This window comes from Microtus pennsylvanicus, chromosome 10, assembly GCF_037038515.1.
Source record: "Microtus pennsylvanicus isolate mMicPen1 chromosome 10, mMicPen1.hap1, whole genome shotgun sequence".
Taxonomy (NCBI): domain Eukaryota; kingdom Metazoa; phylum Chordata; class Mammalia; order Rodentia; family Cricetidae; genus Microtus; species Microtus pennsylvanicus.
Genome location: NC_134588.1, coordinates 55710010 through 55723011, shown reverse-complemented (window position 1 = coordinate 55723011; position 13002 = coordinate 55710010). Strand labels below are relative to the sequence as shown.

The following is a 13002-nucleotide window of genomic DNA, read 5'->3' as shown; positions in this document are numbered from 1 at the left end:
TATATAAGCCTCTCTGCCTGTTCCATTGGGAACTCCCCACCCCTGGTAGAGGCAGGCACTCTTCTGGATTCCTCCTTCCCAAATAAATCTTTTTCTCAAAAGAGTCTGAGGTCACGATCTTCATTCACCAGTGCACAATAGAACCTAGCTTGGAGGTCCCTTAGGGGACTGAACTGAAACACCTCATTGAGATGCTCATGATCAGGGATTGAACAAGGCTGAGCAGAGCAGAACAGAAGAACCTTGCTGAGACTCTCTTAGGAGGGCTAAGCAAAGCTGAGTAGAAAAAGTAAAAACTTTTACCTGGAGCTGGAGGAGATTTCTACATTTCTGCAGGGGCTTTCTCTTTAGCAGAGTGTTAGCAACAGACGTAACAACTTAGGCTGAAGAAGAAGAAGCTGAGAGCTCTGGTAGGATGTTTCCTTAGAGGAACAGAGCAGAGTTCTCTAGAAGGATGAGCGGGCTGCTTGTCATCCTGGCCACCCGGCTCACACAGGAAATAACCACACAAAAATTGTATTAATTAAACTACTGCCTGGCCCATTATATCTAGCCTCTTTTTGGCCAACTCTCACATCCTGGTCTAGCCCATTTCTATCAATCTGTGTAACACCTCGAGGTCGTGGCTTACTTGGAAAGATTCTAACCAGGGTCAGTCTCAGCAGGAGCTTCATGGTGTCAGCCACATTGCCCTTCTTCCCAGCATTCAGTTTGGTCTACTTTGCCTATCTAAGCTGTTGCCCTATCAAAAGACTAAGGCAGTTTCTTTATTCAACAAATGAAAGCAACACAAATACAGAAGGACCTCCTACACCAGAGTTTAGCTGAGGGGGCTCTCTAGAAGACTGAGATTGCTATATCCTATGGGACAGCACCCACACACACACACTGCACCCAGTTTCCGGTAGTCTGGCTTCCTGGCAAGTCAGGACAATTTTCCCTTCAGGACTGAGCTATCCCATTGAGGCTCCAGCCTCCAGAACTGTCTTATTCTGGCTCTACCCCTCCAGAGCTGTCCTACTGTGGCTCTAAGTATAAGCTGACTTCCTGATAAGTCAGAATATCTGTGCAGCTCCAGAGCTGAAGCACTCACACTCCCCTACCTCACTCCTGTACAGTGACCACAATTCACATACTATTCTGTTCTGTTCTTGTTCTTTTCTTGCTGTGGTGCCATAGTTTCATTTCTGTTCCTATGATAAAAGACCCTGTCAGAAAGCAATTTAGGGGAGGATTCACTCACAGTTCCACATTACAATGTATAGCAGAAAAGTTAAGGCATACAAAAGGACATGTTCTCAACTATGTTTATAGCAGCATTGCTTGTCATGGCCAGAACCTGGAAGCAGCCGAAATGCCCTTCGACCAAAGAATGGATAAGGAAAATGTGGTACATTTACACAATGGAGTACTACACAGCAGAAAAAAAAATAACATCCTGAACTTTGCAGGAAAATGGATGGAGCTAGAAAGCATCGTTTTGATGAGGCAACTCAGACCCAGAAAGACAATTATCACATGTACTCACTCATGGGTGGTTTTTAAACATAAAGCAAAGGAAAACAGCCCACAAATTACAATCTCAGAGAACCTAGACAACAATGAGGACCCTAAGAGACACATAGATCTAAGCTACATGGGTAGTAGAAAAAGACAAGATCTCCTGAGTAAATTGGGAGCATGGGGACCTTGGGAATCTGTTGAAGAGGAGGGTAGAGGCAGGGACAAGAGCAGAGAAAAATATAGAGTTCAATAAAAAATTAAAAAAAGAAAAGTTAAGTGAAGGCATGCACATAGGTCAATTTCCCATTGAAATTCTATTTCAAGATGATTTTAAGTTCTGTAAAGATGACAATTATAAGTACTTATCACATGTAAAACCACATGTCGCTTGGCTTGGAGAAGTTTGTGGTTTTTATGGGGCTTGATGTTGGGGAGTAATTTTGTTTTGGTGTTGTTAAGACAGGGTCTCACTGTAGTGACTTTGGCTGGCCTGAAACTCACAGTGTAGCATGGGCTTGCCTTGAACTCACACAGCAGTGTGATTTTAAAAAGTATGCCACCAAGCCCAGCTACCACTTGGCATTTTATATCTCATAATAAAGGATAGCTTCTTCTGAAATATCATTTTTTATTTCCAAGAACTACTTCATACAAAGCATTTCTAAATAAGTATTTCATTATTTGAGAAATAAACAGGGACTTCATTGGCTGACATTTTCATCCATCTTCGTTCTTCTGCCAACATCAATGCCTCACCTCAAATTAACTAAGCTTTGTAAACAAGCAAGGACAAGATACCAATGTTTATTCTCTAAATAATGGATAATCCATGGGGCAGTTAGCAGAACTGTAACTGCTCAGTCCACTGTGAGACAGGTGTACTGCTTACAGGGAATGACCAGGAGCAACCTGAGCTAACCAGAGCTAATGAGAATGGTACCTGCATTTCCGTCCCAGCTCCATCATGAGCCTGGCACCTTGGCCAAATTACTCAGCCTCAGTGTCATCGTCCAGAATGGTGGCACTGGCAACCGGCACTTGTCTGAGACACACGAAATGTGTGATTCCCAGTAAATTAACTGCTGATTGTGGCAGAATGTTTTTCTGTTCTCTTCATGAATATACTAGAAAACTACCATTCATTCACTGTTGCTTTTTCCCTGTTGTATAAACAGGAGGTGTAACTATCTCTTCTCAGGAATTCACCATTGCAAAGCTTTCCAGCTAGGATTGCTCTTCTGCCCCTAGCCCCCATCACCACCACCTACAAGCACCCTCTGACATGCAACAGCAAGTGAACATTAACAAAGAAGAATTTGTTTTCAAGTATTCAAGTGGCCCTTCTTTTGCAGCTGGTTAATGTGTCTCAGTTCTTACTGACAACTCCCCAGTGCAAGGAGCAGCTTCAAACCCTGCTAAAACTGACCAACCACAGATAAAGGTCTTTATCTATGTTATTGCTAAGTCTTTGCAAGTCCCGGAGGAAGGGAGAAGTCCAGAGGTGTCTTTATTAGCTCATTGTAACTTAGATATATCATATCCTGGCTTTTTCTCTATGTATAAATTTTCAAAGAAGAAATCAAAGAGTCAGAGAAGTAATAATTTTTCGTGGTTTAGGCAGCAAGTAGGAGAGAACTCAGGGATCTGTGACCCAATAGCCCAGGCTATCTCACTGGCTGCCTTGAAGAGCAATGCCTTTGCCTCCAGTCACCTCCGTTTACCTGTGACTAAAGCCCCCACCTGAACACCTTGGCACTGCCTCTTCTGGGGAGCTGTCCCTGCTTAATCACTCCTCCTTGATAATGCTACACTTTGACCAGATCTCTAAATGTTGTGGGTACCACATGCCATGACTTCAACACTCAAAAAACAGATAGTACCAGGAAACAGCCATCATACTGAATCCATTTTTAAATGATAATCATAATCTCATAGCAATCCAAATACAGATGCTTAGAAAGCCAGGATATAAACACAATCAATAATAGTCAGGGCAATATGTCTCCACTAGAGGCAACTGTCCTACCACACCAGACCCTGAATGCTCCAACAAAGCTGAAACATGAGAAAAAGACTTAAAAACCAACTGTATAAAGATGATAGAGTTCCTTAAAGATGAAATAAATAAATCCTTTAAAGAAAGTCAAAAAACACAGTTAAAGGAAATGCATAAACTGTTCAAGACCTGAAAATGAAAATCAAATCAGTAAAGGAAGTATAATCTTATGGAATTCTGAAAATAAACATTATAAGAATTAGAACAGGAGTTTCAGAGCAAGCTTCAGCAAAAGAATGCAAAGGATGGAAGTATCTGAGGTATTGGAGATACGATGGGAGAAATGGATACATCCGTCAAAGAAAATGTTAAATTTTAGAATTCCTGATACAAAACATACAGGTAATCTGGGACACTGTGAAAAGATCAAACCTAAGAATAATAGGAAAAGAAGAAGGAGAAGAAGAAACCAAGGTCAAAGGTCTAGAAAAAAATTTCAACAATATCATAGAAGAAAAATTTTCTAAAATAAAGGAGATGGCTATAAAGGTATAATACACATACAGAAAATCAGTGGACCAGAAAAAATAAAGTCCTCTCTCCACATACTAATCAAAAAACTAAACATATAGAACAAAGAAATATTATTTGAGGCTTTAAGGGGAAAAGGTCAAATATCATATAAAGATAGGCCTATTAAAATCACACCTGACTTCTCAGTGGAGACTCTAAAAGCCAAAACAGCCTGACCAGATGTGCTACAGACTCTAAAAGATCACAGATGCCAGCCCAGACTACTATAGCTAGCAAAACTTTCAATCGCATTTCCTAGATCATCTCTTTTTGATCTGCACTCACTATTCCAATGCTTTCCTCTCCTACATCTCCTACACAATCCCGGTTCTCTTTTAGTCCTCAGGTTTATTTTTGTATCAGGACATTGTCTGACCTGATGCCCAATAAGACCACATCCAAAACAGCCTCCAGGTATTCCTGTAGCTTGCATTGTCCCTGGTGCTAGGTCTCCCTGCTGGCATAAGACACTATTAATTGTCTTTTTCCTGTAAGGCAGCAGTTAGGCCATTGCTTATGTATATGATTGGCCAATGTCGGAGCAAATTTGGATATAATCTGCAACATTACCCTGTTTCTTAAAAGGTCTTTTAGCTGCCTTGCATACAGCATTGGCATTCTCAAATGCTAACTGTTTAACTATTATCTGTCAAGCTTCTGAGTCTTCAATCAACTTATTAGATGCCTATGTTAGTCTGGAAACAAAGTCCTGAAATAACTCATCTGGTCCCTGTCTTATACTGGACAACTCCTCAGTCTGTTCTTTGGACGATAGAAGCTTACTCAAGCCTTCTTGGCCATGCATTGGTCTGGATATATGCTACTATATCATATTATAACTGCTGATTTGTTTCTGTATAGGGTCCTTCACCAGACAGTATCTCATATGAAATAGGAATCTGCTGAGTCCTGTTTCTCTCAGCTGTGGCCTGACATTGTTCTGTAAATTCAGTTTTCCACAATAGATAATCTCCTCCTGACAGGCAAGCCTTGGCTATTCTGCTTCCAATCCGCTGGTAGCAGAGCTTCCTCAGGTCTATTTTCCACCAGTGTCTGGGTAAAGGATGTCGTGGCACCATATTGAGCACAAGCAGTTTTAAAATCTTTCAATAACTTAAATGATATGGGAGTATGTATTCTAAGCAGATTTCCTTGTGCATCTCTCTGCTCCAATACTGGGAACAATTGAAATCTCTGCATCTCTTCTCCTCTGCTACCGGATTCTCTGATACAAGCTTGTAGAGGAGATTCACTGCTATCCTTATGCCTCTGCTTCCCTTTTGGTGTATTCTGAACTGAGGGTAGATGTAAATCTGCTATTACTCTTGGAAGAGTATTGGTCTGCTGACAGGAGTCCTGTGTCTGCATAGTTCCTAATCTGCGCAATAGCGAAGTTACCAACCTTCTCAAGCCTTTTAATTCTTTCTGAACCCTGTCCTCGTGTCTCTGCCTCTCGGCGCTGCTGTTTGCTAGTGAGAGAGATGAAGACTCCCTTTCAAGGCCTGAATCATTAGTCTCTGACCTGTTGTAACTGCTCTGTTCTGAAAGAGTATCTAGCAACTCCTCAGGTGGCGTGGATGGAACTATCTCCTGCTGTTCAGGATTTACGTCCAACCTTTTCTGTATTAGCATCCAGAAATAAGATGTATCTTCAGGGATGCTTTCTGGTCCATAATTACAATAAGGTTGTTGAATTCTCATTCCCACTTCTTTCTATACTGCTACATCTAAGGTCCTGAGCTGGGAAAATGGAGGGCATATCTCCTCTATGAATTCTAAATATTCTTGTATCTGATGCTGCTGTACTCTCTCTCCCCTTTGTCTTTTAATATATTTTTAATCGACTGCATAGTCATTTGATTGCTTTCTCCTTGTCCCATATTTTTATATTTACAAATTTTACTCCTGATATTACTGTCCAGCTTTATTATCTGAGCACTCACTACTCACGTATCCATGTGTGGTGAGGTTTTCTCTCACATGTTTCTCACAGTCTCCTCCATACTCTGGTCCTTTTCCCAGCATTTCAGAGTTTAGCTGTCAGCCCTCATGGTCTCCTCCATGCTTCTGGTCCTTTCTCTGGCTTCTCTCAGGGTTTAGTGGTCAGCCCTCATGGTCTCCTCCGTACTTCTGGTCCTTTCTCCAGCATTTCTCGGGGTTCAGTTGTCAGCCCCACGTTGGGCTCCACTATGTCGGGGTCTGAAGACCCAACATAAAACGACTTTTCCCTAATTGGACCAGTGTGGGGGCACGGGAAAATAATGAGACTCAGTTCACACAGCAATATTGGAAGGGAGTCTCAGGCTTCATTCTTTCCTGAACATCCCCCATGTTTATTATTCAAACACCTTTTATTCCCCCAGGAAAACCAAGATGGAAACTTATTAGTATTATCTTTCTTCAGAACACAGGAGTACCATCACAGCTGCAACTCAGTCACCAGCGTGGAATCCACACCTCTTCCCAGGTGATCTACACAATAACAAAGAGAAGGAGCAGTCCAACCTGAGCCATTTGTTAGGTGGCTACAGGTGGTCTGGCAGGGGAGCAGCTGCCCTTGGAAACTAAGCATGGCCAGAGAACCTGGCTACATACATCTCATATGAAATATGGGCCTACACAGGGACAGAGTCCCCAAACCCACCTAATGGTGCAACAGCAAGCATGAGCAGAGGGTAAAGGAGAGCCTCGGTGACAGGGTCACAGGACACCTGAGCTGAGCAGCACACCCACGCTGGCTCCTGAGCCAGACGTGCAGCTGGAGGCACACTTTGCCTCTCAGGGTGGTGCAGATATCAGAATGAGGAATGCACACACTAGGTTCCTCTTGCTGGACCCATGGGCATAATACACGCATGCTCCCCTGGTTTCACAGGGCAAATCCCCCTGTGATAAGTGGTGCTTGCACAGAGAAACCACAGAGGGGTTTACAGCTAGATCTTGCTGCTAAAAAACCAGGAACGGGGGCGGGTAATTATAATCTCAGCTCTAGGGACGTTCACACACAAGAATAGCAAATTTGAAAGGTTAAAAAGACAGAGCACATAGAGAAACCCTGTCTCAAACATGAGAAAGAAATGAGTCTAGAGCCTTGAGGTATTGGGCTGTTGCTCCCAAAGGGCAGCATTTAGTTAAACTGAGCAGACTGTCACTGGGCTTCCCAGTCGGGTCTTATCTGTCCACCTTTATTCATGTTGCCTTCCTGACTCCTTCAGTTGTTTGCATATCTGACTTCTGGTTGAGAAAATGATCAATGAGCCATGGCAGAGAACATCCTTCAGTGATAAACCTAGATAGGACACCATCACTCTGGTGACTTCCAAGCACTGAGAGGAAGAACAAATGCCTAGAAAGTGTTTTATTTTTTCTTTCTTTTTCTTTTTCTTTTTTCTTTCTTTTTTTTTTTTTTTTTTTGGATTTTTGAGACAGGGTTTCTCCGTAGCTTCGTGTCCTGGAACTAGCTCTTGTAGACCAGGCTGGCCTCGAATTCACAGAGATCTGCCTGCCTCTGCCTCCCGAGTGCTGGGATTAAAGGCATGCGCCACCACCGCCCGGCTAGAAAGTATTTTATGTCCTCAGTTTTTACCAGCCCCCTCTGCTGATCCAATCTGAAGTACACACCCACTCAGGAACCTTGAAAGTCAAGACCACAAATCTTGAGTTAGAAAACACCAAGCATCAAGCAGTGGTGGCCATGAATTAATCCCTGCACTCTAGAGGCAGAGACAGGCAGATCTCTGTGAGTTTGAGGCCAGCCTGGTCTACAGAGTGAGTTCCAGGACAGCCAGGGCTGTTAGACATAGAAGGCCTATCTCAAGAAAGAAAGAAAAGAAGGGACAGAGAGAAAGAAAGAACGCCAAGCATAGAAGAATGTGGTGGCCTAGATTATTTTATCCTTTTTATTTTATTTCTTTCATTTTATTCTCATAGCTTCTATGCTGGTTTAAGAGGAGAATCAAATAGCCACTGGTAATTTTCCCAAGCTCCAGTCAATGAACCCATACATCCACATATGGGCAATAGTACTAAGTTGATGGAGGAGGGTCTCCTGAGAGGAACACATGCTGGTGTACGGCAGTCAGGAAGCAAGAAAATGGTGAACGGGCTGTGGCACTGCCATCTCTCATCTAATCCTTAATCCTGCCCGTCATTTATGGGCACCAACTCCTTTCATGAACACCACAGACTATCTCGGTCAAACCTGGTCATCTTTCTATCTGTTGTTTCATTGGTTAAATAAAGAAACTGCCTTGGCCCTTTAATAGGACATAAAATTAGATAGGCAGAGTAAACAGAACAGAATGCTGGGAGAAAGAAGCTGAGTCAAGGAGTCGCCATGATTCTCCTACCGGACACAGACACAGGTTAAGATCTTCCCTGGTAAGATACCTCGTGGTGTTACAGGGATATTAGAAATGAGTTACATCAATATGTAAGAGCTAGCAAATAAGAGGCTGGAACTAATGGGCCAGGCAGTGTTTAAAAGAATACAGTTTCCATGTAATTATTTCGGAGCATAAGCTAGCCCCGGGCGGCCCTGGTGCTGGGTACGCAGCCCGGCTACTCCTATTACAACACTAAGTGTTCCTAGTTATCAAACTAAAAATGAAACCATTGTGTTGGGAGGAGAGGGAAGTTGTCAGAAAGTAGTGGGTGGATATGATCATATTTCATTGAATACATATAAAAATTCTCCAAAAATAAACATATATAATTAAGACAGAGACTAAAGTCAGGGTGTTGCTGAGAAGGATGAGAGTTTGGCGCCCTCTAAAGGCAGTAATGATAACAGCATTGTCTTTCAGTGCCTTGGAATTTTAGCTCTTGTCCTGAGGAGGGTGTGGGAAAGGGGCGGGACTCTGTTCTTTCCAATCTGAAAGTTGCACTCTTAGCTGTCACTCAGACCTGCACCGAGATTGCGGAAGTGTCAAGTTTCTCTTAACACAACTCCCTGTTGTCTACAGCACGGTAGAAGAAGAAGCAACAGGCTTTTGTGTTGAAGTGAGAAGAGTTCAATCAAAGTCAGCACTCTTTTCTCTTCTTAAGACAAGGCTCCGAGATAGAAGTTCTTCCTTGTGTCATAAAACAAACACCACCTTTGACTTCCCACTTTTGGCTTTAAATCCTAGAATCTGCTCTATGCTTGCAAGGTAAGTGTCCTGGGTTGTTTTTGCCTTCAAGAGGAAATATTTCCAAAAACTGTTTGTGCAGATGCTGAAGGGAGAGTGTGTTTTTGCAGGAGTGTGCTTTGCTCCTGGAGGCCATTGACTGAAGTTAGCACAAAAGAGTCGAGGAGACAGAAAGTAGAGCAAAGTTGGAGGAGGCCGTCCAACAGGAAGGCCCCATGTCAGTCACAGCCATGGGTCCTTCAGTGATCCCACTCTATTCATTTTGATCTCGGGATAATACTGCAGTGAACGACCCTAGGAAGCCCAAATAGGAAAAAACCCAGGCAAGCACAGTGACAGTAAATTGCTTAGCTCATCATCAAGTGGCGATTCCCTAGAAGCCCTAGTCGATTCTGCCATCTGCTGTCACCTATGTTTTTCCACATCTCAGAACTGTTTGCTGGTCGGGCAGGTATGAGGTGGGGTTTTGCTGTTGAACAAAGGTCCAAGTTCAGAAACTCAGGTCTCCCAGCCAGAGAGTAATACAAGTATTTCTCAGGTTCTAGCGTTTTTAGAATTGACAGAGATGCCACATTTTCTTAGCCCTTCAAGATAGAATTCATAACTGATTGTTGGCTCTGGATTTTGCTTGGCTGTTTGTTGGGTTTTTGCTTTGTTTGAGGGTTGTGTTGCTTTTTTCTTTCTTTCTTTCTTTCTTTCTTTCTTTCTTTCTTTCTTCCTTTTTTCCTTCCTTTCTTCAGCAGCATGCCCACTCTGGCGCAAGCACCAGAAGCTCACCTGTGGGTAGACTGCCTCACAGAGCAGTGCAGTTATCAATAGTAAGGAGCACTGGGTTTCTTTTGCTGGACCCATGGGCATCGTACACACGTGTGCTCCTGGTCCCACAAGGCAAATTTCACCACAATGAGTGCATGTATTAACTTACTGAACATAGCTCCGTTCTTCTAACTTCATATTTGAAAGCTGGAAAAGAGTACCTCAGGCTTGGTATCATTAATGTGATCAAACAGGTTTTCATGTACTTCTTGAGTAACACTATGCTTTTCTTGTATAAATTGCCCACCATCTCAATTTGCTCAATTGGTATTTTGCCTTATTATTTTCCCTTCTATTTAAAATAGATTCTTTCCTCATACAAATTTCCTTTTTTGTTGTTAATTTATAAGCTTATTTTACATAGCAAGCATAAAAGTATCTTGTGTATTTCAAAATATTTTCTTTAAATTAATTAGCTTTATTTTAGTTTTAGAAGCTTGTTTGTTTTATTATTTTGTATAGATGAGCATTTTTTCTAACATTTATGTATGTGAAATGTGTGAGACACATTCCCGACGAAGGCAGAAGAGTGCATTAGATCTTCTAGGACTGGAGTTAAAGACAGAAGTGAGGCATCCTGTGGGTGCTGGGAAGCGAACCGAGGTCCCTGGAAGAATCAGTATTCTTAAACACTGAGTCATCTCTCTAGGAGAATATTTGGAAAAGCAACATGAGAGTAAAAGGTTTTATTAATACTGAGAGGCTATAGGAGTCCCACTAGGTAAAATGTACTAACTACACTCAGTAATAAAAATAAAACTGGATTTAATAGATCACTTGCTAGTAACACATGGACTATTGAACCCTTCCATCAAATACCAGTCATTTAACCTTCACAAAAACTCTAGTGATTTTCACCATCACCCCCATTCTCTTGACGAGAAAAGCAAGGTGCACAGAAGAGTGGTGGCAAGTCCAAGGTCACACAACTAAATAGAGGTAAGACCACTTTTTAAATCAAAATGGCCCAATTCCAGAACCTGTAATGTTTAATCAAACTATGATTGCACTTTCACCCCTAGAGTAAATAGGAGTATTTCTCACACTACATAGGTTGAGTCCTCTGTCAAGCGTTCTCTTCTGACTCTACCATACAAAGCTTTCCTTGACCTTCACACAGAACATAGCCATGGTCAAGAAAGTCGCAGTGATCGGAGCTGGTGTGAGTGGCCTGTCCTCTATCAAATGTTGCTTGGACGAAGACCTGGAACCCACCTGCTTTGAAAGAAGTGATGACTTCGGGGGACTATGGAAGTTTGCTGTGCGTAGTTCCCATCCTTCTAACCCAGTAATCATGACCCAGTCACATGCAGCTTCTGTTCACATGGTGATCAAAACAGAAAGAGCTCACTGCATCAAGCTAAATATGTGTGTAGTTCCATGATAAACCCTGTGTGGGATGTTGTCTGAGATGTAAGGAACCTTAGAAATTGGCAAGGCATAGTCAAGGACCTGGAAAAAGAGTGAAATCTGTTACCATTATAATATCAACATAGTTTGTGATGGTTTCTGGACTTGTACTTTCTAAAGGTTGCAGAGTGTCACATCCTGCAAGCTGGACAGTCTTGGTGAAGAAGGAGAGGATTACACACTTGTGAGGATGAAGTTGGAGTAAAGTAGTAGTGCCCCAACTCCCAGACACTGTTCAGATCTTATGGAGGGATCATTCATTCAGAATGTATTCATCATGATGCTCTGCTAGGATACAATGGTGCACAAAACAGGCAGGGACCCTCACCACCCTCCACATAGTCGAGAAAGAGAGCAGACACAGTAAAGAGGTTCTTGTAATGCAATGAAAGAGGCTCTAATATTCAGATCACCAGTGCTGTGGGCCCCACAATTAATTACCTTCTGCAAACCCCTGGGTTCCAGAAGGCCTCTAGGAGAAAGGGACAGGGAAAGAAGAAACTTGAGAGGGAAATGGAGTTGACCTCAGACATATGAAGTTCATTGATGCCTAGAAGGTAGATGCTTTTGCTGTTTTGTTTTTGAGTGATAGAAATCAAGACCAGAGAATGGGCTAAGGAATACAAAAGGAAGCAGAGATTGCCAGTGTATGCTGAATTTTTTCTGATATTTGAGATGGGAGGGAGGGAGGAAAGGCTAATGAGGGGGTTGGGTTTTGTTCCTAATATTAGAATGTTTGATATTTTTAATGGCAATGAAAATAATACAGTCTGCAAATATGAACAGAGTGTAATGAGGGAAACTGTGAAGCAGTTCCCTAGAGAAAGGCAAGGAGAGACATGTCCAGCATGAGTGGAAGGAGTCACTATGACAGGTGAAGAAGAAGCTTCCAGCCAAGACTGACCATCAGTGGAATCATTTAAGGACCATTTTGTACTGTCATCAGCTTCTTTGTTTGTGATGGGGAAAAGATACTGCACTTACTCATTCCAGTCCCAATAAGGATGCCTTACCATGACAGCATGGGCACCTAATTCTCAGTTTTCTAGAACTCTTAAAAATTATAAATACAATGCTAATTACTCTAAACCCCTTTCATCTGGGCGACCATGAAGCACCAAGGCAACTGAGGTTCTCTTCTAATGTGTTCCTTCTTTCCTGCATGCTAAGTATACTTCCACTACAGGAAACTTCAAAGGACGGAATGACCAGAGTCTACAAGTCACTGGTGACAAATGTCTGCAAGGAAATGTCATCTTACAGTGATTTCCCATACCAAGAAGATTACCCCAATTTCATGGACCACAAGAAATTCTGGGAGTATCTCAGGGAATTTGCCGAGCACTTTGACCTCCTAAAATATATCCAGTTTAAGGTAAGATGAGTTGGGTTATGGAAAGTTCGTGAATGGAAGCTGGCCTAGGCAGTAATCTAATGGAAATGAGATGACCAAATAAAGTTTTCTCTTATTTTTTTCTCTTGATAGAAATTAGATAGGTAATATCCTCTCTGTTCCTTACTCATATCATTAAAATACTGAATTTCCTGATTCCTCCTCTAAATGTCAAACTCTAT

General features: G+C 42.2%; 1 protein-coding gene across 2 annotated transcripts in view; it reads left to right on the top strand.

The window, feature by feature from the left end:
* Fmo4 (flavin containing dimethylaniline monoxygenase 4) overlaps positions 1-13002 on the top strand; it is a 56185-nt gene that overhangs the window by 27517 nt on the left and 15666 nt on the right. Inside the window, exons 1-3 of one of the 2 annotated variants that reach the window (XM_075987463.1) lie at positions 8996-9222; positions 11138-11278; positions 12614-12802. In XM_075987463.1, the coding sequence (XP_075843578.1) occupies positions 11147-11278; positions 12614-12802 (321 nt within the window). In that variant the 5' untranslated portion in view covers positions 8996-9222; positions 11138-11146. Of the gene's footprint in view, positions 1-8995; positions 9223-11137; positions 11279-12613; positions 12803-13002 lie in introns of those variants that run through there. The other variant, XM_075987462.1, reaches the window with a different exon arrangement.